This window comes from Tachysurus fulvidraco, chromosome 2 (genome assembly GCF_022655615.1).
Source record: "Tachysurus fulvidraco isolate hzauxx_2018 chromosome 2, HZAU_PFXX_2.0, whole genome shotgun sequence".
Classification (NCBI taxonomy): domain Eukaryota; kingdom Metazoa; phylum Chordata; class Actinopteri; order Siluriformes; family Bagridae; genus Tachysurus; species Tachysurus fulvidraco.
The window spans coordinates 24,657,083-24,680,912 of NC_062519.1; the positions used below are offsets into that span (position 1 = coordinate 24,657,083).

The following is a 23,830-nucleotide window of genomic DNA, read 5'->3' on the forward strand; positions in this document are numbered from 1 at the left end:
ATTAATGATTTTATCTTCAAAGTAAACAATCTGCTTTCTGAGATGCCCCAAGTGCTTGTTCATGAGCCTGTAAAAAAGGTGTTAACCACTAAAATTCTGCATCTCACAATAAACGCTGTCTATTTTTATATAATTCTTGCTGGAATAAAATAATTCACTTGTTTATACTGATTGAAAATGTCTTTAAAAAAAAACTATTTCCTTTCGTTGGTTGCAACGGACCATCGGTGTGCTAGTAAAAAAGTGCTAAAAAGGTTAATTCATGCCCCTGGTTTGTCCCATTGTCATGACGCAGGGCAGGAAGCGTACCCAGACGCAGGATAGCAAAACAAAACAGGGTTTAATAACAAAGGAAACACGAAACATGACACAGACTGAAGACAAGACAAGACAACAGTAGATTCTGTGCTGCCATCGGCAACGCGGCACACTTAAATACAAGACAATGATGACACAATGAAGAGCAGGTGTGGTGACAGGAAGGAGCAAACAGAGGCGGGGCAGACACGTGACGAGAAACGTAAACAAAACAACTGCACGTGGCCAAAGTCCAAGCTGAGTCATAACACCCATGTCCGTCGTTATCCTGATGCTACAAAAGCAGATCTTGTGAAAGATCTGTTTAACAGACCTGGATTTTCTGGATTAGACTTGCATTTCTATGCCTTGTACACACGAGCAATGACAATAACATTAGAATCTAATCTAATCTCAACTAAATTAGTAAATACTTTTAAATGTGAAGTCGGTTTTTGTTTTCAGATGCAGTCCAGGAAAACTGGAAAGTTAATAAATAATACCCAGAGCTTGTCAAAGTGCTTTTCGTGCATGAAAGCTCTACTGTTTGACTTGTAAACCAGGCAGACAGTGATGTTTGGGCTCCTACTTGCCATGCTCACACATTCGTCAAGTTTAAACCAACCTCCACTGCTTCACAGCACACGCTGTCGTGTTTTATTCACGACGTCAAGAAATGCAATCTCACCCATTCCACTAGTCTGGTCATCATGCAATATCGCTTCGGCTTTTAGTCCTTTGTATGTCTACATACACGAATGACGTAATAAAACATTCAGGTTACAGTAGTCCTACATTATAAAAATAGAATTTAAATATATGGTCAAGGCTTTTTGGGGTTGGAGAAATGCCCTTTTGGGAGTCCTTAGTCTAATCAGTCTAATCATTATTTTTCAATCTATGCTCATGATGGCCCCCTAGTGGCCAGGGCTTCTGGGCTTGTGCCAAGTTGTCATGGTTGTTAATCTATCCCTGCAAAAAAAAAAAAAAATAATGTAGGTTTAGCAAGTGTCCATCATTTCTGCTTGAGGAAGAAATCCCATATATTATAGATTTCTAAATGTTTTTTATCTATCCTTTAATAAATTTATGAATTGCACTGCTAACAGGATAACAGGGAAATGTGCCCACTTTTTGTACATAGACAGAACCGCAGGCCATCTGTCATGAGCCACTGGACCATGTTATTGCACAATTATTTGCTGTTTAACCTCAGCAAACAATGCCACTGGGACGTTTTAAAGAGAAAAAAAAAGCAAGAACAGAAAACAATATGAAGATAAAGCTTATACCATCTGGTTTGGGACACAGCTATACCCAGGTAGCCAATTACTGAATGTTCAACAAATTCAACATATTTTCTAACTAAATGAAACTGTTTGGTTTTGCCACTTTGCCCAGAACTACAGTACATTCATCCTCAGAATCAGTTCCTCTATAGCCTGGAGAGAAGGTTATACTGTATTATAGCATCATCTTCTGTCAGACATGGGTTCTTGATTCGATTATACTACAGTATACACTACATCGTATACCTTCAGATTCTGGGGTAAATGACATTTAATGAGAAGAAGCCTTTATTCAAGACACTGAAATTCTTTCTTTTCGTATTCTAGCTTGCGAGCAAGTTGGGTTCAGAGCACAGGGTCAGGGAGCAGATAGGGTTAAAGGCTTTGCTCAAGGTCCTTACAGAGGCAGCTTGAATCCCCAACCGTCTGATCACTGACCCCAAGCCTCGAGTAGCTCCTGAAGTCTTCTACACCAATACTTTAACATCAAGATGCAGAACCATCTGAACCCCGGTGTGCAAAAATATTCCAAGTTAATTGAGGGCAAATATTACCATGGCCTCAGCTAAAAAAAAAAAAAAACGATTACTCCTTATCGTTCCATTTAAAAATCTGCTTGCTTTAATGGCATCAGCTAGACATTGATAAAGTTCCAGTGTGTTGTGAGATTGTTCGAACAGCTCCAGAAGTGCACCAAACACATCCGGTTGGCATTAAAGCAGTGAATGTGCTTTCCAAAAAAGGAAGATTGTAGTAAATAATATGTAAATAAAGCACTGGTCACAAATCTGGCTAAAGGGTAGCTTGTTTTACTCTTGTTCTGTGATCTGGACTTGTTTTCCTGCTCTACATTTGGTTTCCTGCATTTGTCAGGTAGAATCGTTCATTGACCCTGAAACTGAACAAATCACAGCAGTGAAAGCAAAAAAAATCCTAACCAGGAAAAAATCTTCTTCAAGAAACTGGTAGCTATTATTTGAATTCATTCATTCATTTTCTACCGCTTATCCGAACTTCTCGGGTCATGGGGAGCCTGTGCCTGTCTCAGGCGTCATTGGGCATCGAGGCAGGATACACCCTGGACGGAGTGCCAACCCATCACAGGGCACACACACACTCTCATTCACTCACGCAATCACACACTACGGACAATTTTCCAGAGATGCCAATCAACCTACCATGCATGTCTTTGGACCGGGGGAGAAAACCGGAGTACCCGGAGGAAACCCCCGAGGCACGGGGAGAACATGCAAACTCCACACACACAAGGCGGAGGCGGGAATCGAACCCCAACCCTGGAGGTGTGAGGAGAACGTGCTAACCACTAAGCCACCGTGCCCCCTATTATGTGAATTATAGAACTAATAAATGTAATAATTATTAAGAATTCCTCTTAAAGTGAATTATTAGTGTTCTTTCATTGGAAAGTAATTAGTATTTCATTGGTAATTGGCGTAATCGATTAAGCACTGATCATGTCGGTTTTGCTGATGTTCAAAATATTATTTTTTTTTTCTATCTAATAATTATTTGTTATATTATATCATTATTGATTCTCTCCTTTTTTTCATCTGACATTTTGGTCCTAATCTCATAGAAGGGCTGTTCTTTTAGGACCAAAGGGCATTAATATGTTCAGCCGCAAGATCAAAATTCTTTTCTTGAAGTGCTTCAGAAATAGACGTTGACCTGGGCAGTGTGATGTGTGAACCATAGTTCAATTTGATTCAGAATAGAGGATTTGAAGAAGCACTGGATGTGGAGAGTCGGTCAGTATTCTACCGCAGTCTTCTCCAGCTCCCTCAGGTCAAAAAAGAGCAGAGAAGACACCCGCCATTCATGAGCGATTTCCTCCTTCTTTTCTCATTCGTCATTTTTAGATTGTGACAGGAGTCATTTGTGACAACGCCATGTGAAGACAGCGTTTTTTTTAATCTAAAAAAAAGAGAGAAGAAAAGCTTTGTGTAAACAAACTGGACTCTTTGGACTTGGACTGCTTTTTTCCCTCCAGATTTATAGCATTATTTTTATCATGTGGAAAGCTAAACACTGATCAGAGGCATGGATGAGCAAAAATACATTCAATGGATTTTGTTATATATATATGAGATCAAACTGAATCCAAATGTAAATGTTTTAAATGTTCAAATATTTAAAGAATTATGAAGGAAAAAATGCATCATCGTTGTAACGTCGTTATCATTCTATGGCTAGTTATGTTTCTACTCGGCTAGCTAGCATGTGATTCTTTAGCTAGTAAAAACTTGGCTTAGCTAGTAGGGCGTTGGCAGCCATGTCAAATCGCTGACAGAAACAAGTAAATCATTTGCTTTGATTACATTATAGATTACAGATTTGTGTGTAAAAGCTGTCGTGCTGTTAATAACATGTTGACAAGCAGCGAGTTTTGCCGTTGATCCAGTAGCTTTTGTGCAGTTGCTTGGTTTATTTCTGCAATTCAATTTTGAAAAGTTCTTGAAAAGTCTCAGTGTGGCAGAACCCATGAAAGTTCAGTTTGTGGTCAATGTTAGAGTAATTTAGGTAAATGGAAGAGAGATGCTAATATTCCTTAGAATTTGTTTTATTCACATTATCTCTCTATGTGAAAGGCCTAATGATAACATGCTGGATAACTAATTTGCTGCCTCAGTCATTAGTTGCCATCCAGGGGGCATGGTGTCTTAGCGATAAGCACGTCTTGCCCCATACCTCCAGGGCTGGTCCAGAATCCTGCACCTGTGTAGTTTGTATGTTTTCTACATGTTTAGGGGTTTCCTCTGGGTACTCTGGTTTCCTTCACCAGTCCAACGACGTGCATTGTAGGCTGATTAGCATCTCCAAATTGTCTGTAGTGTGTGAACCTGTCCAGTGAACCCTGTGTCTTGCCCCGTATCGTCTTGGATAGACTCCTGGCTTCCTGTGACCCTGCAAACGATAAGTGACTGTCCATAATTTTAATCAATTTGTTCTCTTGATTGTTTTCATATCAGTTTACATGACGTCACCACAAAAAAATTATTTTCTCCATGTAGATGTAAATTGAGTAGCTTCGCCTCCGTATTGCTTCAGGGTCCCCGCTTTTGTGTGGGTTGCTCCCTGTGCAGAGTTTATCACATCCTTCCTGTGTAGGCGTGGGTTTCCTCCGGGTTCTCCGGTTCCCTCTCACCTTCCAAAAGCATGCTGGAAGTTAAACAGCCATGCTAAAATTTCCTCGGAAAGAGCTTGTGTGTGCGTGGAGCTCTGCAATGGACTGGAATCCCAATCAGGGTGTATTTTTGAAAAGAATAGAAGCTTTTATTTTGTCAGATATACATTACAGAACAGTGAAATTCTTTCTTCGCATATCCTAGCTTTGAAGTTGGGGTCAGAATGCAGGGTCAACCATCATACAGCACTTCTGGAACAGAGAGGGTTAAGGGTCTTGCTCAAGGGCCCAACAGTGGCAGCTTGGCAGTGCTGGGATTTAAACCCTGATCCTCTGATCAACAAAATATTGCACAGGGTCAGAAATGGTACAGTGTCCCTGGAGCAGGTGGGGCTAAGGCCGTTGCGCAGGAACCCAACGTTGATAGCTTGGCAGTTTGGAGACTTGAACCTTAACCTTCTGATCAGCACATTGAGTGGCCAGCCACCACATTTCCACAAAAATGCTAGACATTCTTACATTCTTACGTTTTGCGCATACTATACAATATCTCAGTCGTTTTGCACGTACTATACAATATCTCAGTCGTTTTGCACGTACTATACAATATCTCAATCGTTTTGCACATACTATACAATATCTAAGTCGTTTTGCACATATATATTGCACATACTGTACAATATCTCAGTCGTTTTGCACATATATATTGCACATACTGTACAATATCTCAGTCGTTTTGCACATACTGTACAATATCTCAGTTGTGTATTGTATTTTCTGTACTTTTTGTTTTGTCTTGTAACTTTTTGTCTGCACTGTCTTTTGTCCTGCACTGTCTTGTCAGTCTTGTCCTAGCCCTGTCTTTGTTTTATATAGCACCATGATCCTGGAGAAACGTTGTCTCATTTCACTGTGTACTGCAACAGCTATATATGGTTGAAATGACAATAAAAGCTTCTTGACTTGACTTGACATTTACAGAAGCAGTTTGAAAACTCACATATCAGCAGGGCCTTAATTGCAACTAGAAAGCGTATATATATATATATATATATATATATATATATATATATATATATATATATATATATATATATTTTCTAATTTGTTCTAGTCGGTAGGATCCGTTCTCCCCAAAGATGCTGGTGAGAGGATGCGGTACATATTTGCCATGAATCCTGAAACCATCCTTGCTGCCATGTTCCAGATGAGACCTTAGCTGCCCTGAGACTGAAAGAAATACAATGCCCCCTACTGTGTGTCTGGGGTATGACATTGATACTTCAAAGTGGCCATTTCAAAGGGATTTGAGGTGTCATAGCTCTGACAGAGACAAGACACATACTGTAGGGCTCAGGACGACTACTGCACAAAAGCCTTCCAGCCTCCGCTCATTCATTCTTCAGCTTTTCTTTCACAACACTGGCATGAATGTTCAGAAATTCATGGAGCATTTGTATAGATTTATTTCATCCTTGCCCTTTTTTTTTAAATCAGTAACTGATGTCTGATTGTGATCGATCATATGGAGTTATTATCGAGCATGTTATTAGGAACACCTATAAAGCTCATACAATTATTTAATCAGCCAATTGTTTTGCAGTAATATCATGCAGAAAGTTTATTATGCAGATTATAAGTCTGCAGCTTCGGGTAATTTTGAAGATTAGAAGAAAATAAAACCGCATCTTCCTCCAGTCTTTGAATTTCCAGTATCTAGTGCCCATAATATCCTCCGATTCCTGTTCTTGGCTGACAGGAGTGGAACCTGATGTGGTCTTCTGCTCTTATAGCTCATTTGCCTCGAGGTTTAATGTGGTACATGGTCTGAGATGCTCTTCTGCTCACCACGAATGTAAACAGTGATTATTTGCCTTATTGTAACCTTGTGGTCTAAAAAATCTGGCCCTTTTATTCTGACCTCTCACTCAATACTGTATTTCCACAAACAAAACTGTGACTCACTTGATTTTTTTTTTTTTTTTTTTTGCAGCATTCTGTTAAAACTCTAGACACATTAAGTCGTGTGTGGAAATCCCAGATCATCAGCATTTTCTGAAATCTTCACACCCGAAGCTCTTAATCTATATCTGCATGGTTGTAGACATTGTATACATGATGCTGTAATACAGTAGTTACCTTTGCAGTCCAGTCGATTAGTTGCAACACCGAGAGTGAGCTATTCTTTATTGTACCCGAAGGGGCAATTAATGGCAATAAAAATGTGTGGTTTGAGGTTTGTTGTTTATTTCTGTTTACTGTTTCATCTAAGTGATGTGTATTATTTTATTCAAGTGCTGTTTAAGTGCTTTAGCTTCTAGACATTTTAATAATGTTAATAATTTGCTTTCTTATAACCGAACCAGAGGCATCAGTGGTGAGCAAAAACTCTCTGATGATGATGAAACCTTAACAAGAACCAGACTCTCCTTTCAATAACTACACTATATAGTCTAGTGCAATTGTGTTAAAATGTGTGTCAGTTGTTAAAACCGCTGTGTGTGATTCTTTCTCCCTGCAGACACTGCAGATGGGTATCCAGCATTTCTCAGGGCTGTTTGTCTTGCTGTGTGTTGGCGTGACTGGGGCGTTACTCACTCTCGCAGGTGAACACGCCTTCTACCGATTGGTTCTGCCTCGTATCCGACGACGGCAGAAGTTCAAGTACTGGCTCCATACCAGCCAGGTGAGACACCAAACACTAAGACTCAAAGGCTTCAATCCCAGTTCCCTCTGTTCTGCAAATTTGAACGTCTTCCTTGCTCTCGTACTCCTACTGGGACTCTGGAAGATCTTAGTTAGCTGATTAATGGAGATGTGTTAAGAGGAAAAAAAACACTCAGGGTTGTTCTCCAGACCCAGGAAAAGGAATCTGGGATTAATGATGTGAAGCCAGAGATTTGAGTGATCTAACTAACTGCTAACACATTCATAGAGTCATTAATTAGATCGATTCATTCGTTAAAATCATCAGGATAACAGAAGGCTTTTTATCCGTGTAAAACGTATTGCATTATTTATCTTATCCTCGGAAGAGTTTAATAGCCGATTTCTGTTGCTTGTTCACATAAATCATTTCACATCGTTTAACGAAGTATAATTCGTTAGTTCATTCTGTATAGATTCTGTGCTGTCCTGAGAAGGTAACAATCTGCAAATTACTATGAAATGTATGAAATATGTGTTTTCATGCAAACATGAGTCCTCGAAGAAAAAGAGCGCCATCTGGTGGTTGAAAAGTGACGGTGATGATGGTGATCACCATGTACTACCTTTGCTTTGGAGATTTACTCCTCCGGTCAAGTCAAAAGACGCGTTATAGGCTGAATAGCATCTCTAAATTGCCCATAGAGCAATTGTGCCTTCCAGGGTGACCCCTTGTGCTTTGTTTCCTGACTTCATGTGACCCTGTATATGATAAGCAGAATAGAAATGAAATGGAAATGATTGTGACCCTTTTTAGAAATACTAATGTGGAGACCTGCATGGCACCGAGTGAGGAGAAAGACCTATTCAAAGCACATTTAATAATACTGTTATTAGTAATTGATGTTATTTTAAAAAGGCCTACATTTCACTCAAAAGTGTGTCAGTAAGTGGACGGAGTATTCTAGACTGTCCCTAGGTGTAAATGTGTGGGTGAGTGAGTGGGTGGGTGGGGGCTGTCCCTCTGCATCAGTCTAACATCCATCCAGGTTGTATTTCTGCCTTGGTGTTCCTGGGATAGGCTCCAGAACCACCGCAACCTTGACCAGGATAAACTGCTTGCTGAAGATAAATGAACAATTCTCTCAAGTCTTATTGATTTTCAGAGCCGAACGTTTTCGTTTCTTTGAGATAATTGCTTGTTATATTACAGAAAATTCACAGAGCACTGAACATGACTTATGAGGACGTAAAACGCCAGAGAGCCAACGCGGAGAAAAGGTATCGACATTTTAATGTGGAAATCTAACTTTAGGACCTCATTTTAATTCATTCTCGTGTCGCTCCTGATCTTATATCATGACATTTTTTAATGCTGATTATTGTTAATAATGTATCCGAATGTTAATTTCTAATGCTGTTACTAATTTGATTCATTCTGCGCAGCTGTAATATCCAGAAGTCCCAGCCGGCACAACCTCCACCACCTCCGGCGCCAGGATCCTTCGCCAAGTGGAATAACGAGAGCAGCCAGGCAGTCAAAGACCTCAAGGACAACAAGAGGGTTCACTTTAACCTGGAGACGCTGAACACACGCCGCCTCCTTGCACGTGTAGTCGCAGAGGGTGGCCAGGGCACTTCTGGTGGGTCTGCATCCGGAGCCAGACCCGTTTCTGCATCTGCACCCGCACCCAGTGGAAGTCAGGTACCTAGAGTGTGTGAAAATGGCGGGCCAGTTCCTCTACAGCCACTCCCATCTGCTCCACCGCAAGCAATAGACCCTCCCAAAGATGGAGAGCTAGAGGAGCTGCAGGAGAAGATCGAGGAGATCCGAAGTCAGCTGAGGGATGCTTTGGCACGCCGGGCTCAACTTCAGACTGCGCTCGCCAAAGAACGTGCTGCTGCTGCCACGATTCCACTGACCCAGGAAGGGCCGCCCACAGTAACGGCCACGATTTGCCGCTCCCTCGTCAAAGATCTGGAAGAGAAAAGGTGATGCTGCCGCTTTCAACACGGCTCCAGGGGGAACAACGCAACGAACGACTCAAGGCATCCGGTTTTTGATATCGATCCAAAGGCTTTCACTGATGCCCAGAGTCTGCTGCGGTCCTCATGCTACAGCATCATCAGGCTCCAAGCACTGTTATGCTCATGAGAACAGCAACAAGATGGATTTTTTTTTCTTTCATTTTTCGTAAGTAATTCAAATCTCCAGCACTCTATCATGAAGACCCGAAAGTGAAAATTAGCCATGCAGCTCAGGCCTAAAGACATCCAACGCTCTCTGGATATAAGGCAGGACACATCAGCATGGCTCTCTCATGTCTCCTCTCGTGTGGAGAGTACGCACAGGATTTCTACATGCTCTTCTCCGCAGATGATGTGGTTTTGGGGTTCGTTGGGTGTACCGGCTTGGGATTTGAAACAAGACCAAAATTCTGTCAGTAGTTAAGCTGGGGAAAAAAAACATTTGGTGGGTTTTAAATGTTTCGTTCAGTTATGCAGTATTTGACCTGGAATTATAGTATTGTTCATTGGGCCTGGATGTTTTTCATAAATAAAATCCAATCTAAGAATGGCTAATGATGATTTGTTAATTATGAATTCTTTTAAAGGGGAAAGTTGTGATGACTCAGAGGTTGTTGTTTTGTTACCGTTATGTCAGAGGTGATGTGTGCAAAGTTTTCTGTACAATTCCACTATCATTGTGTTAGTAATCTGAAACCCGAAGGTAACTCTAGCCGGCTTTCCTCCAAAATAAGCCAACAGCATTCGTGGTGTTTATACAACTACACCTGCTTAACCGAACTTATCAAGTGATAACTTGATAAAATTATCCTACATAAATCTGAAATCCTACCATATTGTCCCCAAAGTGAGGCCCTCGGGGGTCCATAAAGCTCAAAAATCTAAATCTAGGGAAATTGTGGCCTGAAAATTTGAAATTTGACTCCTAACCCTAAGGTTGTGGGCTCGAGTCTCAGGCAGGCCACGACTGAGGTGCCCTTGAGCAAGGCACCGAACCTGCCCAACTGCTCCCCGGGCACCGCAGCATAAATGGCTGCCCACTGCTCCGGGTGTGTGTTCACTGCTGCGTGTGTGTTCACCGGTGTGTGCGTGCGTGCGTGTGCATGTGTTCACCAGTGCGTTTGTGTGCGTGCGTGTGCATATGTTCACCAGTGTGTGTGTGTGTGTGTGTGTGTGTGTTCACCAGTGTGTGTGTGTGTGTGTGTTCACCAGTGTGTGTGTGTTCACCAGTGTGTGTGTGTGTGTGTGTGTTCACCAGTGTGTGTGTGTTCACCAGTGTGTGTGTGTGTGTTCACCAGTGTGTGTGTGTTCACCAGTGTGTGTGTGTGTGTGTGTGTGTGTGTGTTCACCAGTGTGTGTGTGTTCACCAGTGTGTGTGTGTTCACCAGTGTGTGTGTGTGTGTGTGTTCACCGGTGTGTGTGCGCGTGTTCACCAGTGTGTGCGCGTGTTCACCAGTGTGTGTGCGTGTTCACTGGTGTGGAGAACACCATCGAGGAGGTAGGAGTATCGTCAAGTCTACAACCAAGAGACTTCATGAATATAAATAAAGAGGGCTTACATTACATCAAGAAGGAAACCAGGTGGTAATACACAAGGACAGAAAGGTCAGGTTAGACTTTGAGAAACAAGATGAAACCTAGGAACAGAGGAGTACGGAGAAGAAAACGAAAGGCTCACTATCACAAAGGCGGAGTTATAGCACAGGTAGGTAGGTACTTTAAGTGATGATGTGACTGCTGATAGAATTAGAACCTTCTGCTCAGATTCAGTCAAATGCTACATAACTGATATGATGGCGCTTCACAGTACAAATAGACAACGACCCGAAACTACCAGAGTTTCTTAAGGCAAAGAAATGGAAGGATTTTTTTAAATGGACCTCAACCAAACTGAGCTCGCTTTTTGATAACGGAAGACAAAACCGAGGGACCGATAACCCCTCAAACAAGCGGCAAACGGAGGGCGTAAAACCTGGCAAAGGAACTTGAGGGAGGAAACTTAGTATTTGGGGTGATATATCCATGGGTTCCAGACTTCAGGCTGGCCACAAATGAATGACTTATAATCCAAGCAGGACAAATAATCTTTACATTTCTAAAATGTTAGTTTCTCCCATTTTTGTTTGTGCTGGAGAATTAAAATTAAGTGACAATATAAAAAAATATATATATGTTTTAGTAGATTTTGCATGTCTAATCAGTGCAGTTGGGATTTTAGGTGTTCTACTGTCCTTGCACTGAGCTATTAATGGACCATTTCCATTGCATATGCAGACGGTAGACAATCTCCAGTAAATTGTATGTTTCATAAATATCTAGGTAGGTGACATTACAGCACCGAATGCTGGTACAAATACTGCAAAGCCTCCAATAACCGGTCTTATATTGTTTCATGCATAATTTATGAACAGAGCTCAGTTCTGAAAGTAAATATGAAGAAAAAAAAACAACCAAAGCGAAGTAACCACAAGTAACCATGTGGAGTGGAAAATCCTTTTGTCTGTTTATGCATTTCATTTTTAAACATTTAAATACAACTGAATGAAAGAGCAAACAGAGTTCATCACAGAACTGTGGGTTTTTGTCGTCGATGATGAATGGATAGAGACGTCGTCGTCTTGCATTATGGACACAGAAAGGCAAATAGGCACAGAAGAGAAAAAAAATAGAAAATCGATCGTAAAAGCTCATTTGTGGCGTACTCGTGCTGAAAATCTCTCAGACTGACTTGACTTATTGCACACGTTTTGGATAAAACCATCTTCCCAGAGCCACCGGCGTTTACCTTGTCAATTTTGTTGCATAGCCTTTAAATGAAACCCTGCCAAGGAAATTGCACTTCCAGTCTTCTCTCAGCCAAAGATCGAGACAACCTGCTAACACGTTAAGCTTAGTCTATCTGACAGAATAAAGTCTGTTGTACTCAAATAATCAACTCTTTCAGTTGGTTTTATCTGTCATGCTAGGCACGATCTATAAAGCATACTCCAAACTCTACTTATTCTGCTTCCTGATCTAGTTTTTTTTTTTTGTGCATATAAATATTCACTTCTCTCTGCCAACGCTTGCTTTTGTCTAACTGACACGAACATAATGACTCCTGCTCTTTTGTGACACGCATTGTGTCTTGCTCGCTGTTAAACATTGAACTCTGTCTTGTAGGCCTTGCGATAAGGGAGTAACAAAAAAAAGTCGCACTATTTCTGCGCTCCTACGTTCCGTTAGAGTTACTATTTGACGTAATGGGTTTTGTTGGGGGTGGAAAAAAATGGACCCATTCGTATGGCTGCTTTTTCTAACACGATACATACATACACACAAGCAAAGAGCAACAAAACAAGATCGAGCGCATTAGGATGTTCCCTCGGAGTAGACTTCAGCGCTATGGTAATAACCTTATAGCACTATTTAACAGGTTCAGTGTACCACATGCTAAAGGTGACCATTGTCAAAGCCCACAGATGAAACATCCTGAACTGAAGGACCGAAGCCGAAGGAATTAATAGCCTTAACATAATATCTGTACCCCTAAACATAGAGGGCCTATCAGCACAAATTACAAGACTTGCTCTCTAACCAGACAGGATTCACCAGGACACCTTTACAGATTTTCTTGGGATTGCACAGAAACAGGACTGAACCAGTTTGGTAATGAAATTATAAAGACTAAGAATCTTTTCCAAATAGATCTTTTTTTCCCTTAATAAAGGAGTTCAAAAATAAAGTCCTTGACACCTAAATGCAGTCTCCAAAAAGCACTTAAAATACAAACAAATCTTCAAGGCATCAAGACTATACTTTCACAAGGTGAGAGCTTGGTTTCGACTTCATACTGGGTCGTCTGCTACTGCATAAGAACCTTTATACCTCAAAAACTCAAATCCGATCGGGAGATTAATCGCTATTTGGCATGAATTATCAGATACGATAAAGAAGAGACCTTCCTTTTGGATAACGCGGGTTGATGCTGAACTCTGAATGACTCCCGATATGCCATTAGCAGTTCTACCATTGTTAAACATATTACTGTATACAAACACACCCAGTGTTTAAAGAAACCAATCATTAAATCAATCGTCTTTAAAAAAAAAAAAAAAAAAAAAAAAAAAAAAAAAAAAAAAAAAAACGATTGCTCTCTAATTAAATCACACCCCCGTATGTGGTGCATTTTCAAAAAAAAAAATTCAAGATGCATCCATTTTCACTTCAAGTCCTTAAGAAAAGAAAACATTTACTCTTCACCCACTCCTTTCTAGGCTGTGATTACATCACATTCCATCGCTGTTGGTGCTCTTCTTCCTCTTTGACGCTTTACGGATGCATTTAGGGTGAAAAGCACTGTTGCTGCTGCTAGTTGAAGAGGTAAAAAGGTGGAATTATGGGGTTTGGACCTGAACCCGAGTGAGAGTTGAGCTCAGGATGGGGTGGAGTGAGGGCCAGCTGTTGCTGCCTCAGTGTGACTTTCGCTCTCCTTTTTGGCGTCCCAGTGACACGTGTCTGTTTTGTCCGCCTCTGCTTCTCTGCAGTTTGTGACGTGAGGAGTTGCTCCTCCCTCGTCGTTCCCTCCTACTTCTTTGGGTCCAGCTGACCTTTCGCTTCTCTCTTGATTCTCTCCTGCCGTATCTGGACTCCTTGCCACACTGATGCCTGTAGTGGATGCTGTAGTCTCGAGTAGTGGGGCTGATAGTGCCTCCGTGATTATGGCGTCTGTGATGATGGCTGCCGTCTCAGACATCCAATCCTGATCACTTGGTGCGGGAGAAGGCAGGCCATTAGAAGCTTCAGCCTGTGGCTGGACCAGGGGTGACTGGTGCTCCTGGCTATTGGCAACGACTGAGCCGGCTGGAGCTGGCCTGCCAGCATGTGCCACAGCATTAGTTGTGGTGTTGTTGTTGAGGTTGTCCTGCAACGCCGTCTGGTTGCCCTGAGCAGCTTGCTGGTTCTGCAGCAGCATTTCCTGGATGCGGATCTGCTGCAGGATGGCTGGCAGCTCATAGTGGTGGAAAAAGTAGATCATGGAGTGCTGGGAAGGAAGAAGAATGCAAAGCAATAAGCAGGAGGGGAAATAGCTGAAATTCAGATTGAGAGATATATATATTCATGTACCCAGTACTGTGACGCATAACCCAAAATGACACAGGTACCAGTGCTGTTTTTTTTAAATAGCCTAATTTTCTAGTCAGCACATTATAATAGATTGAACAAACAAACTTACCTGAATGAAGAGCCAAGAAGTGACCAGAGCCAGGCTGCTATACTGCCCGTTAAAGCGGTAATGGTACGCATAGAATGCAAAATGGTAGAGATAAAAGAACCTGGAAAAACAGCACAAGAGCAGACCTTGAGTAATCGTAATCACAATATCTTTTACTGATGCCATTTTGATCTTAATGGAAGTCACATGTGCTTAAAAGCTTTGCTGTCTTACTTAAATAAGAAGCTTTCATTTCATTTGGTCTTTCATTTAAAGAAGCCTGGATGGTGGGGTAAAATGTTACGGTAATTGAGGAGCCAATGTTGTCTAATCCTCCACTGGAAACAAAATCCTTGGATACCATCATTGTGATGTTTCTTGATTATTCTAAAAGATCTACAATCCTGTACTTGGTAGATTACATGTCCCAGGACGCAGTGCTCTACCTTAAGCATGATGAATCTTTGACAACCAGGTTTGACGTACGTAATTAATGTTTACTAAGTGCGGCACAGATTGGTGGGTTTGTAGCACTGTGCCTTAAAAACAGATTGAAGAAGACTCGTGCAGTACCTGAGCCAATGGCGCTTGCTCGTGTTGGTGTGGCAGCAGATGGCGTCGTACTGATCCGCCAACCACACGATCAGGATGATATAGAATGCTGTAGTTGTGTCGTTGAAAAACTCAGACATGATGGCTTCCATTCCTGTGGAGGTGACAGAGATACATGGTGTCATCAGGTTAAAATATCTGACCCAATCTAATGATATGTTATAACATCTACTGCTCTACAGCGGTGTGAATGAAGCTAAAACCACCACAACATTCGACTATTTAATAGAAAGTTCTTGGACAAATAAGAGGATCATGACAGAATATGGTGTCTAGATTTATGTGTGTTCTGTAAATTCCGCATGCACCTAGAATTATAAGCCCTCACCGATGGCGGTCACGATCAGGTTGTAAACAGTGCAGCGCGTGTTTAGTAAATGTGATGCATGCTGGGGCTACAACCTACAACCACACGACAGGTAGCACCTACCAACGAGAGCCAAGATTACAGTAAGAAGAGGAGCAGCTGGGAATGCAATGGTCATGTTCATCTCTAGCATCTGCAGGAGATCCACTGCACACAGGACAAATGGAAAAGCATTGTTAAGCAAGTGAGTGTTCGTCAACATATTAAATGTACGCTTCTTCCCACTCCAGTAACAAATAACATGGCCAAAAGTATTTAATCAACTGACCAACACTGTCATGGTGCTGTTTTTTTTTTTTTTTTTTTGTGGATATCCCATTCCAGATGTCGTCCCTAGACAGGGCTCCAACCTACACAAACCATGACTACATACACCTTGCTTTGTGCACAGGAGCCTTGTCATTTTTGAACAAGTCTGAACCCCTGAGTTCCAGTGAAGGGAAATAAAAATGCTGCAGCATAAACAGACATTCTAGACAAGTGTGGGTTTCCAGTTTTGTGGAAGAATCAATTATGGGTGTGTTGGTCAGGTGTCCAGATATTTTTGATCACATAATGAATATGTAATTGGCAAGAGCCTAGGGCAGTGTCTTTGAACTTACCTATGAAAACAAAGATCTGGTGGTGGGAATAACGGAGCAGCATGGACACGGACAACGTCTGTAGAAGATGGAAGAAAGGGTTAAACTAATAAAGAGAAAGTCCAAATCTGTGTAAATGTAATGAAATTCATCTAAGGCAGCGGGGTCCAATCTGATCCACAAAGGGCTGGTGTGGGTGCAGGTTTTTGTTCCAACAACCTGTTTAATCAGTTGTTCTTGGCTTTTAGTAGACTCTGGTGTGGCTTCTACTTGGTTGGAATGAAAACCTGCACCCACACGGCCCTTTCCGGATAAGATCAGACACCGCTGGTCTAAGGTCTTTGACCAACTTGATCTTAGGTCACTATAAGTGACCGGAGACACCAGGCAACGTTGGTACTTACAAAAATCACCATTATTACAAAGGCAGCCAGGTAGGAGGTACGTGCCATCCACATACTAACAAAACGGTAATGTTCTCCTGATACCACATTCCTCAAGAATCCTAAACATACACAACACAAACACGCACATAGTTTATATACAAAACAAGCATGAATGCACTATATATATTAAAAAAAAGAACACGTCATGTATGTACCTTTATTTTCCTCATTTTCTGCTAAAGCTTTAACACTGGACATCAGTATGTCGTCATAGCCGAGGAACTCGTCCAAGAGGAAACGGCTAAAACCGTCTCCAAAACACTGGTCCTTTACTGGGTCTGTAAACACGTCATCAAAAGGTACTCAAGTGACAGGTTGAGTGAAATTTATTTACAGTTATTTTTTTATTTTAATGAAAGAAAGAAAAAAAAATAACAGTGCAGCAAAAAACTGGTGTCCTGGTATGACTACACAAGAGCTTTCAAATCAATCAGGTAAACATTAAAGTAAAATTAATATTATTATTGTTATTGGTGTTAACCTAAAAGAAATTTTTCCTGATATAACCTATTTAAAAAACACCACTCACTGAGCACTTTATTAGAAACAATTTAATCTCACAGCAGCCTCAATACTCAATGGCATGGATTCTCCCAAGCATTTGAAACATCCCTTTGAGATTCTGCTCCATGTTGACATGATTGCATCACACAATTCCTGCACATTTTTAGGTACACTTTCATGCTGTGAATCTCCCGTTCTACCACATCCCAAAGGTCACTGAACTCCTGAACCCGTTGTCCTCGCTCAGCAGCTATAGAAAGGCTCACACTAACAACTTGGGCAACAACAACCATGCCAAAATCACTGACATCATATTTGTTCTCCATTCTGATGGTTGATGTGAGCATTACCCAAAGTTGCTGGGACGTTTCTGCATGATCTGATGCACGGCACTTTTGCTGCGCCGTTGGCTGATTACACAACTGCATGAATGGCTGTTTTCATTACTGGTGCTTTACTGTTGTTGTTCCGCTGATACAAATGAGTTGCCTTGTATCATTATATTAGTGCTAATTACTAGGGACACAAACAAGCAGCCAGATGAGTCATTTGGTAATGATCTACATCTCCCAAAATAACTTTGGACTCCAGATACTTTAATTGCTAAGGAATACTTGTTACTTCAATACTTGTTCTTATTTAATTGTATTTCTGCTAAACATACAATGTGTAAAGGATAAAAAAAATTTAAGGATTAGATGCTATGTTTCTAACTAAACGTTATGTAAACTCTTTCTAAATTTTATAAGCTAATATCACCCTATGATTTGTATTGTTACTTTCCAAGGCTATTGTGACACCGATTACACGTCAAGAGATTTTTTTTTCCCTCTAGCAGAATTTTCCATGTGTGCTGTTTCTTGTCTATGCAGCTGGCCCTAGTCACTTTACGTCTGCGTGGCAGGCAGAGATAATGACTTATTGGTGTACCAAGGAAGGAATAACCTGAAGCCTGCAGAAGCCAATTACAATCTGCCAATACATGTGTTTACATCCAAGATTCAGAATTAAAGCCAAGATCAGATTAAAGAGGCTTACGCTTTACATTATAATCCACTTCACTGAGAAAATGTTATAGGCTATGGCATAGGCTTGGTGGGCACACTAACTATTTACAAGGTTTAAACTATAAAAATAACTCAAATATTTATGAGCTCAGTCTTCATGTGAATCTCCATCCATTATTTTAAAATATCTAAGTATCAGTAGTAGGGTTGAGGATGATCCTGGCTCTCCTTTACACCATGCTGATTACAAGCCCTCAAACAATTTGCTCGTAAGCACGTATGCGTAATTATTGCACGGCAGCTTAATGCTTGTGCCGATTAAATTGTGAGCAACATTGAGCCATTGTGGTGAATGCTCAAGGTTTATTACTGTGTTGTGTGTAACTCACCCAGGGTAACCACCATAACGGGAATGTTCAGACGTTGTCGAGTGGTTTGAGACAGACGCAGGAACCCGTACTCTAGGGAATACTCTACAATGTATTCCTCTTGAGGCCACACTGCAGACAGAAAAACACAAACCCATCACATCCTCACACTACAATATGTGCACACAATACACTTGTTCTATGTGAATATAAGGCCTGGAAAGGAACCAGGCAACTAACAAACCCATAGAAAATGTACAATCGATTAGATTATAGCATCCCATCTTAAATATTTGTAAAATAATAGCATTGGCTACATTCAAGATGTGTGAATCATCAGGTGAGTCGCTGTTTGATTCGGGAATCAAATCCAAATTTTCAGTGATGCAAATGTGATTCAAAATTCATTTTCAGTGTTTCAAATCAGGAAATCGACTCCTTTTGGAAGTTTTGGAATAACTCTGATGTGTGTGATGGCTTTACGTTAAAGACTATTGAATAATGCAGTGTTCTACATTAACTAACTGAATCAAATATCTTTACTATACGGTGCATGATGATTAATAAAGGACTGATCGTACATTTTTATTTGATGATCAGTTTGAACTTGAACAGAATTCTTAAAATACCAAGGACACAAATTGTTTCAATCACATAATTAACTTAAGAAATTGGATTCTATGCTACATAAAAAAATACTTTATGAAATCCTTTGAAACAATGACTAATACACACTAGAGTGAGTGGCATCTCTCTAGTGCGTGATGTGAGTGCATGTAGAGAAACGTGGATCAGAGTGTGTGCCAGTCACTGGGAAAACTAGATCTGCTCTTGGCCTATTTTAAGATGTCTGGACACATACTCTCACTTATATTTCATGGATATGACTGGCGAGTTCACTAAAGAAGACAGGCCTTAAGAATTTATAAGTGTGGGAGTGTTGACTACAAATCAGCAGCTCGGTGCTTTAGAAAGTGCAGCTCTTGCTGGAGGCTAGGCCTGTTCTGCAGGAATGTATTTTAGCCTGTTAACAGTGCCTCTTCTCTATTACACACACACAAACATTTTTTGTCCCAGTGCTGATAAGAGGCTTGTGAGGAAAGTTGTTCACCTGCAGTGTGATAAAATCTAAGATAAGATCTAATATGACGTAATACTAAACTAATCCGAATTTCTGTGGGCTTTTGGATGAACCAGTTACAATCCAGGACCATACACAACCCGTAGTGACAGAAGAGACAGTTAATATTATCATACAAAAACATCAGGAGCTCAAACATGTCAATCTCAGAATAGCTGCAAGTCCAAGCAGTTTCCTGAGGTTTATACTTCTAGCGCCAATCAGTGACATGCGTCAGCTCGAGAACGAGCGAGACTGAGAGAGAATGGGACTCCGGGCTGGGGGTGTGAGTGAACAAAGGGGTGAGGGCATTGCAGGCAGGAGTGGATGAAGGGAGGCGAGTGAGGAAAGGGAGCATGAGGTCACAGCACAGGAAGAAAGAGGATTGCAGCAGGATGTCTGTGGTGCCAGGGAAAAAGCATTAGACATGTTGAGCTTTACCTGCTCTTGTAAGCATCTCAATCTCGGAGACAGTCTCCCTCAGCGGCTGCATACCTTTAGAGGGCGCCTGGGTGAAGGAGAGGTCCTGGGTGTCGTTCGAGCCTGAGCCTGGGGCGCCATTGCTCACCAAAGGCTTCAGTTGTGGTTCAATGTCCAGCTCGAACTGCAAAAGAACATAATTCACCAAAAACTGAATTTGCAAACAAACAAAAACATGGTTTGCTATCTGTGCAAAGACCCATCAATACAAAGACCCATCATTAGCCTCTAGGGCATCTGCAGTATTGTCTAATTATTAGGAATGGAACAATTAGTTGACAATCAACTAAATGAATTAATAATATGAACTGATGGAGACTTACAATGTCATTTAACCATTACTATAAATGTGTGTGCCAGTATTGCGGTGCAATGTATTGTTAATGCATCTAGAACTAAAAAGAAAAATGCCAAAGTGCTATTTGAATGACCTTTGAAATTGTAATATATAATGCAGTAAACACAACTGCACACTAGCAATACACACACATACACACAAACACACACAACGCACAAGCTACTGGTTTACTTCCATTTACATAAAGACGTAGAATGATCATCATCCATATCAAGGTTTTCTGTAGTTAGTTTAAATAAAAATGAAATAGTTACTGTTATTAAAACCGACAAGGTTTGTTGGATTATTCAAGACTGCCACATCCTGGGTAAAGAGACTATGGTTACTGCAACTTCTAGCTGAATTTAATGAGTGCATTTCCAGACACTGACCCTCACAGAGCTGTTGTCGAACATGTCAACCGTCATCTCCTCTTCATCTTCATCCTCTTGGTGAACTGGAATTCGGCTGATGTCCTCCGTGTCCCCGTTTGGCTCTTTGACAAGCCCCTGAAATCCCTCGGTCTCGTAGAACTGCAGAAATATTGGTGCACGACTGGAATTGCGCTGGATCTCCACACGCAGGATTCCATCGCGTGGCCACTTCTCACGAACGTGCTCCAAGCAGTTAATAGGAGAACGAGAAAAGGCGATGTGGATGTAGGCCAGAATGAAGAGAACAAATAAGGCCTGGAAATGGGAGTAAATACATTTTGAATATAGTGCTTTCATAAATCACTTGCTCAAGGTAGAAAGTGTGTGTTCACATGGTTTTATGGTAAACACCAGTCAACTGAAAAACAAATTAAGATGTAGACAGGGATTTTTCCCCTCTTTCAGCCAGAGAAGTGAGATTTTGGACAATTTTCAAGGACTATTTAACATTACATACACACATATATACATATACACACACACACTTGTCTAACATCAGGCAAGTCAGACATATGCTGACAGATTTTATTTTATATGTATGAACGTAAATTCCATTTCCCATGATATAAAGCAAGGTCACCGTATGTTCAGGAAAAGTTGGTGAAGGGGCGGGGCTTCCTCGCGTTCAGCTGTCAATCATTCTAGACTTACACATCAACTGACTCATCTGGTATTTTACTGATAAAGGAAGTTTTTTTTCCATATAATATAATGAGTATACTTTTTGAGTATATAGTATATAATTTGGAAAAACATGAGAATAATAGAAATCAGAAATAAGTTTAAGGCTCAAGGGTTATGATTTGTTGCTGCATTCTGCATAATCGACTCCGGCGACGGTTTCACTGATTCATCATCAAGCACAAACAGTAGATTTAGGGTTATGAGAAAGGTGCAAAGCAAATCTCACCTTCAGAAGGACGAAGAACTCGAAAACCCGCCGGAAAGATGGAGGAAACAGTCTGGAGTAAGTGACTGCCATCTTAAAGAAGAGCGCGTGAAAGAGTCGGTCCCGCACATTGATGAGTGGGTTCTGATTCACGTTCGGGTTTCGGAGTCGGTTCGCCGCGCCATTGTTGTTGTTCAGAGGCACGTTATTGTTGTTCAGGTTACCCTGATTGTCCGACATTGTTATTCCGGTGGCACAGCTGGATGAACAGAACTTCCAGTTTGGGTCATGGGGTAGTAATGCAGCTGCGCCAACACACACACACACACACACACACACACACACCACCAAATCAGACCACAAACCACGACGTGTATCTTAGACTCGTGACGTTAATTAGCTTGTAGCTTTCTGCGTTGATTTTATATTCAAGTGTTTCTTTAAAATCACACGGCCTTTGGTGAAGGCTACACTGCTCAGTAGCTACCTATACATGTCCCGTGATATGGCTTCGGAGCTGATGGTTAGAGGAAATAAATAAACTTGACAAGTTTGTTGTTTACCATGTCACGCGCTTTTATTCCGGTTGCTAACGCAGCACTGTTGTACCTTAGCTGGTCTAAGTTCGCCTAGCTAGCAAGCTAACAAGCTTAGCACTACCGAGCTAACATTGTACGCTTTTCTCTCTCACTATTTTCTATTTCGGCGTAATGTAGTCAAATAAATAAGGCGCACACTGATATAATACTGAGTAAAAGTCTGATATCAGAGCTACGGTTTCGCTATGCTAACACCGCTAACTAACAGGTTAGCCGCACGAGCTCCAGCTGCTGTGACGTGAGGGTCAGTTAGTAGCGATAACCACAACAGGACCCGTATGTTGTGCTGTTAATCTCTAGCCCCATTTAAAACTCGTACAACTAACACATATAATCCCACACGATAATCCCGTGTCGACGAACAACTACAGTAACTCCCATTCGCGTCTCCTGTTTACACAAGCTTTTAGGCGTACTTGTAAAAAGAAGGTGTCACACAAACCAGATCAAGTCGATCTCTAAGCTACAGCGTCCCCTGTGTTCTGGCTGACCAAACGCACGGAGGTCATCATCTTCCTATAGCATGATGTGTAGAATACTACAACGATTTACACAAAACAAACCATTTTTCATTATCTGTTGAACGACTGTAACATCTGACCGATCATTTATAGCCGATTTAAACGCAAATAAAGGCACGAGTGAGAAATGAAACCGTTCAGGATATTGATTATTTTCCTATATTAGCATGTCCCAGAATGTTTTATTTCTCTTATATTTCAGTGATGTACGAACAAAAAACATTTTTTAATTTAGCATTGAACTCGTCATATTGGGGGCACAGAGACTTAGTGTTTATCACATTTTGCCCCATATCCTTGGGATTCCTCATCAGTATAACGTTTGTCAGACTGTATATTTATAATCACACCCTCCAGTGTCACCCATATGAGGATGAGGTTCCCCTTTGATTCTGGTTCCTCTCAAGGTTTCTTCCTTTACCATCTAAGGGAGTTTTTCCTCCCCACAGTCATCTGAGTCACCTCAGACTTGCTCATTGAGGATAAATACATACACATTTAAATATATCTAATATTAATCTTAATTTTTTGTATTATATTAATCTTTATAGTATTCTTTATATTATGTTTCATGTTAGTGTTCTGTAAAGCTGCTTTGAGACAATGTCAAATGTTAAAAGCTCTATAGAGATCAATTTGAATTGAATTGAACAGATTGGGACTTTGCCCTGTATGTGTGCCTTCTGCTCATGTTCTCCCCATGCTTTTTGGTTTTCCTCTGTGTATTTCCTCCAGTTTCCTCCACAGGTCCAAAGCCATCTCTAAATTGTCTGTATTTTGGAATTGTGTGTGATTGTGACATACAGTAAGATGGCAGTCTGTCCATTCTGACCCCCACCTTGTGCCCCGAGTACCCTGGGATGCTCTCCAGGTTTTCTGGAACCATGTGTATGATAATCAATACATAAAATAGATCAGAATGAGAATCAGAAAGATCTTTATTGCCAGGTATGTTTTCATATACGA

At 41.0% G+C, this 23,830-nt stretch overlaps 2 protein-coding genes across 3 annotated transcripts in view; one reads left to right on the plus strand and one right to left on the minus strand.

Annotated features, from left to right (window-relative positions):
* grin3bb (glutamate receptor, ionotropic, N-methyl-D-aspartate 3Bb) overlaps window positions 1–9,960 on the plus strand; it is a 58,985-nt gene extending 49,025 nt beyond the window's left edge. The window contains exons 7-9 of the mRNA XM_027169574.2: window positions 7,253–7,417; window positions 8,591–8,658; window positions 8,824–9,960. Coding sequence (XP_027025375.1) covers window positions 7,253–7,417; window positions 8,591–8,658; window positions 8,824–9,373 — 783 coding nt within the window. The 3' untranslated portion in view covers window positions 9,374–9,960. The remainder of the gene's footprint in view (window positions 1–7,252; window positions 7,418–8,590; window positions 8,659–8,823) is intronic.
* Window positions 9,961–11,884: 1,924 nt separating this feature from the next.
* On the minus strand, window positions 11,885–22,779 carry tmem259 (transmembrane protein 259). Of its 2 annotated transcripts, XM_027169855.2 has the most exons (12): window positions 22,308–22,779; window positions 21,766–22,049; window positions 20,814–21,110; window positions 20,046–20,208; window positions 18,506–18,616; window positions 16,761–16,883; window positions 16,564–16,664; window positions 16,181–16,238; window positions 15,642–15,725; window positions 15,173–15,305; window positions 14,621–14,720; window positions 11,885–14,428 (listed from the first exon to the last, which is right to left on the minus strand). In XM_027169855.2, exons 2-12 carry the CDS (start codon window positions 21,982–21,984, stop codon window positions 13,820–13,822), a joined length of 1,998 nt encoding a protein of 665 aa, XP_027025656.2. In that variant the 5' UTR covers window positions 21,985–22,049; window positions 22,308–22,779; the 3' UTR covers window positions 11,885–13,819. The 2 variants fall into 2 exon arrangements, with proteins under 2 accessions (XP_027025656.2, XP_027025659.2); XM_027169858.2 differs by having other exon boundaries at window positions 20,100–20,208; window positions 21,766–22,779.
* Between the last annotated feature and the right edge of the window lie 1,051 nt (window positions 22,780–23,830).

Coding starts and splice junctions, on each gene's coding strand:
- tmem259 (XM_027169855.2), bottom strand. CDS start 21,984: ATGTCGGACAATCAGGGTAACCTGAACAACAATAACGTGCCTCTGAAC. Junction 16,239..16,563: donor TTGTAATAATGGTGATTTTT/GTAAGTACCAAC, acceptor CATCTTCTACAG/ACGTTGTCCGTGTCCATGCT. Junction 15,726..16,180: donor CCAGATCTTTGTTTTCATAG/GTAAGTTCAAAG, acceptor TCCTGTGTGCAG/TGGATCTCCTGCAGATGCTA.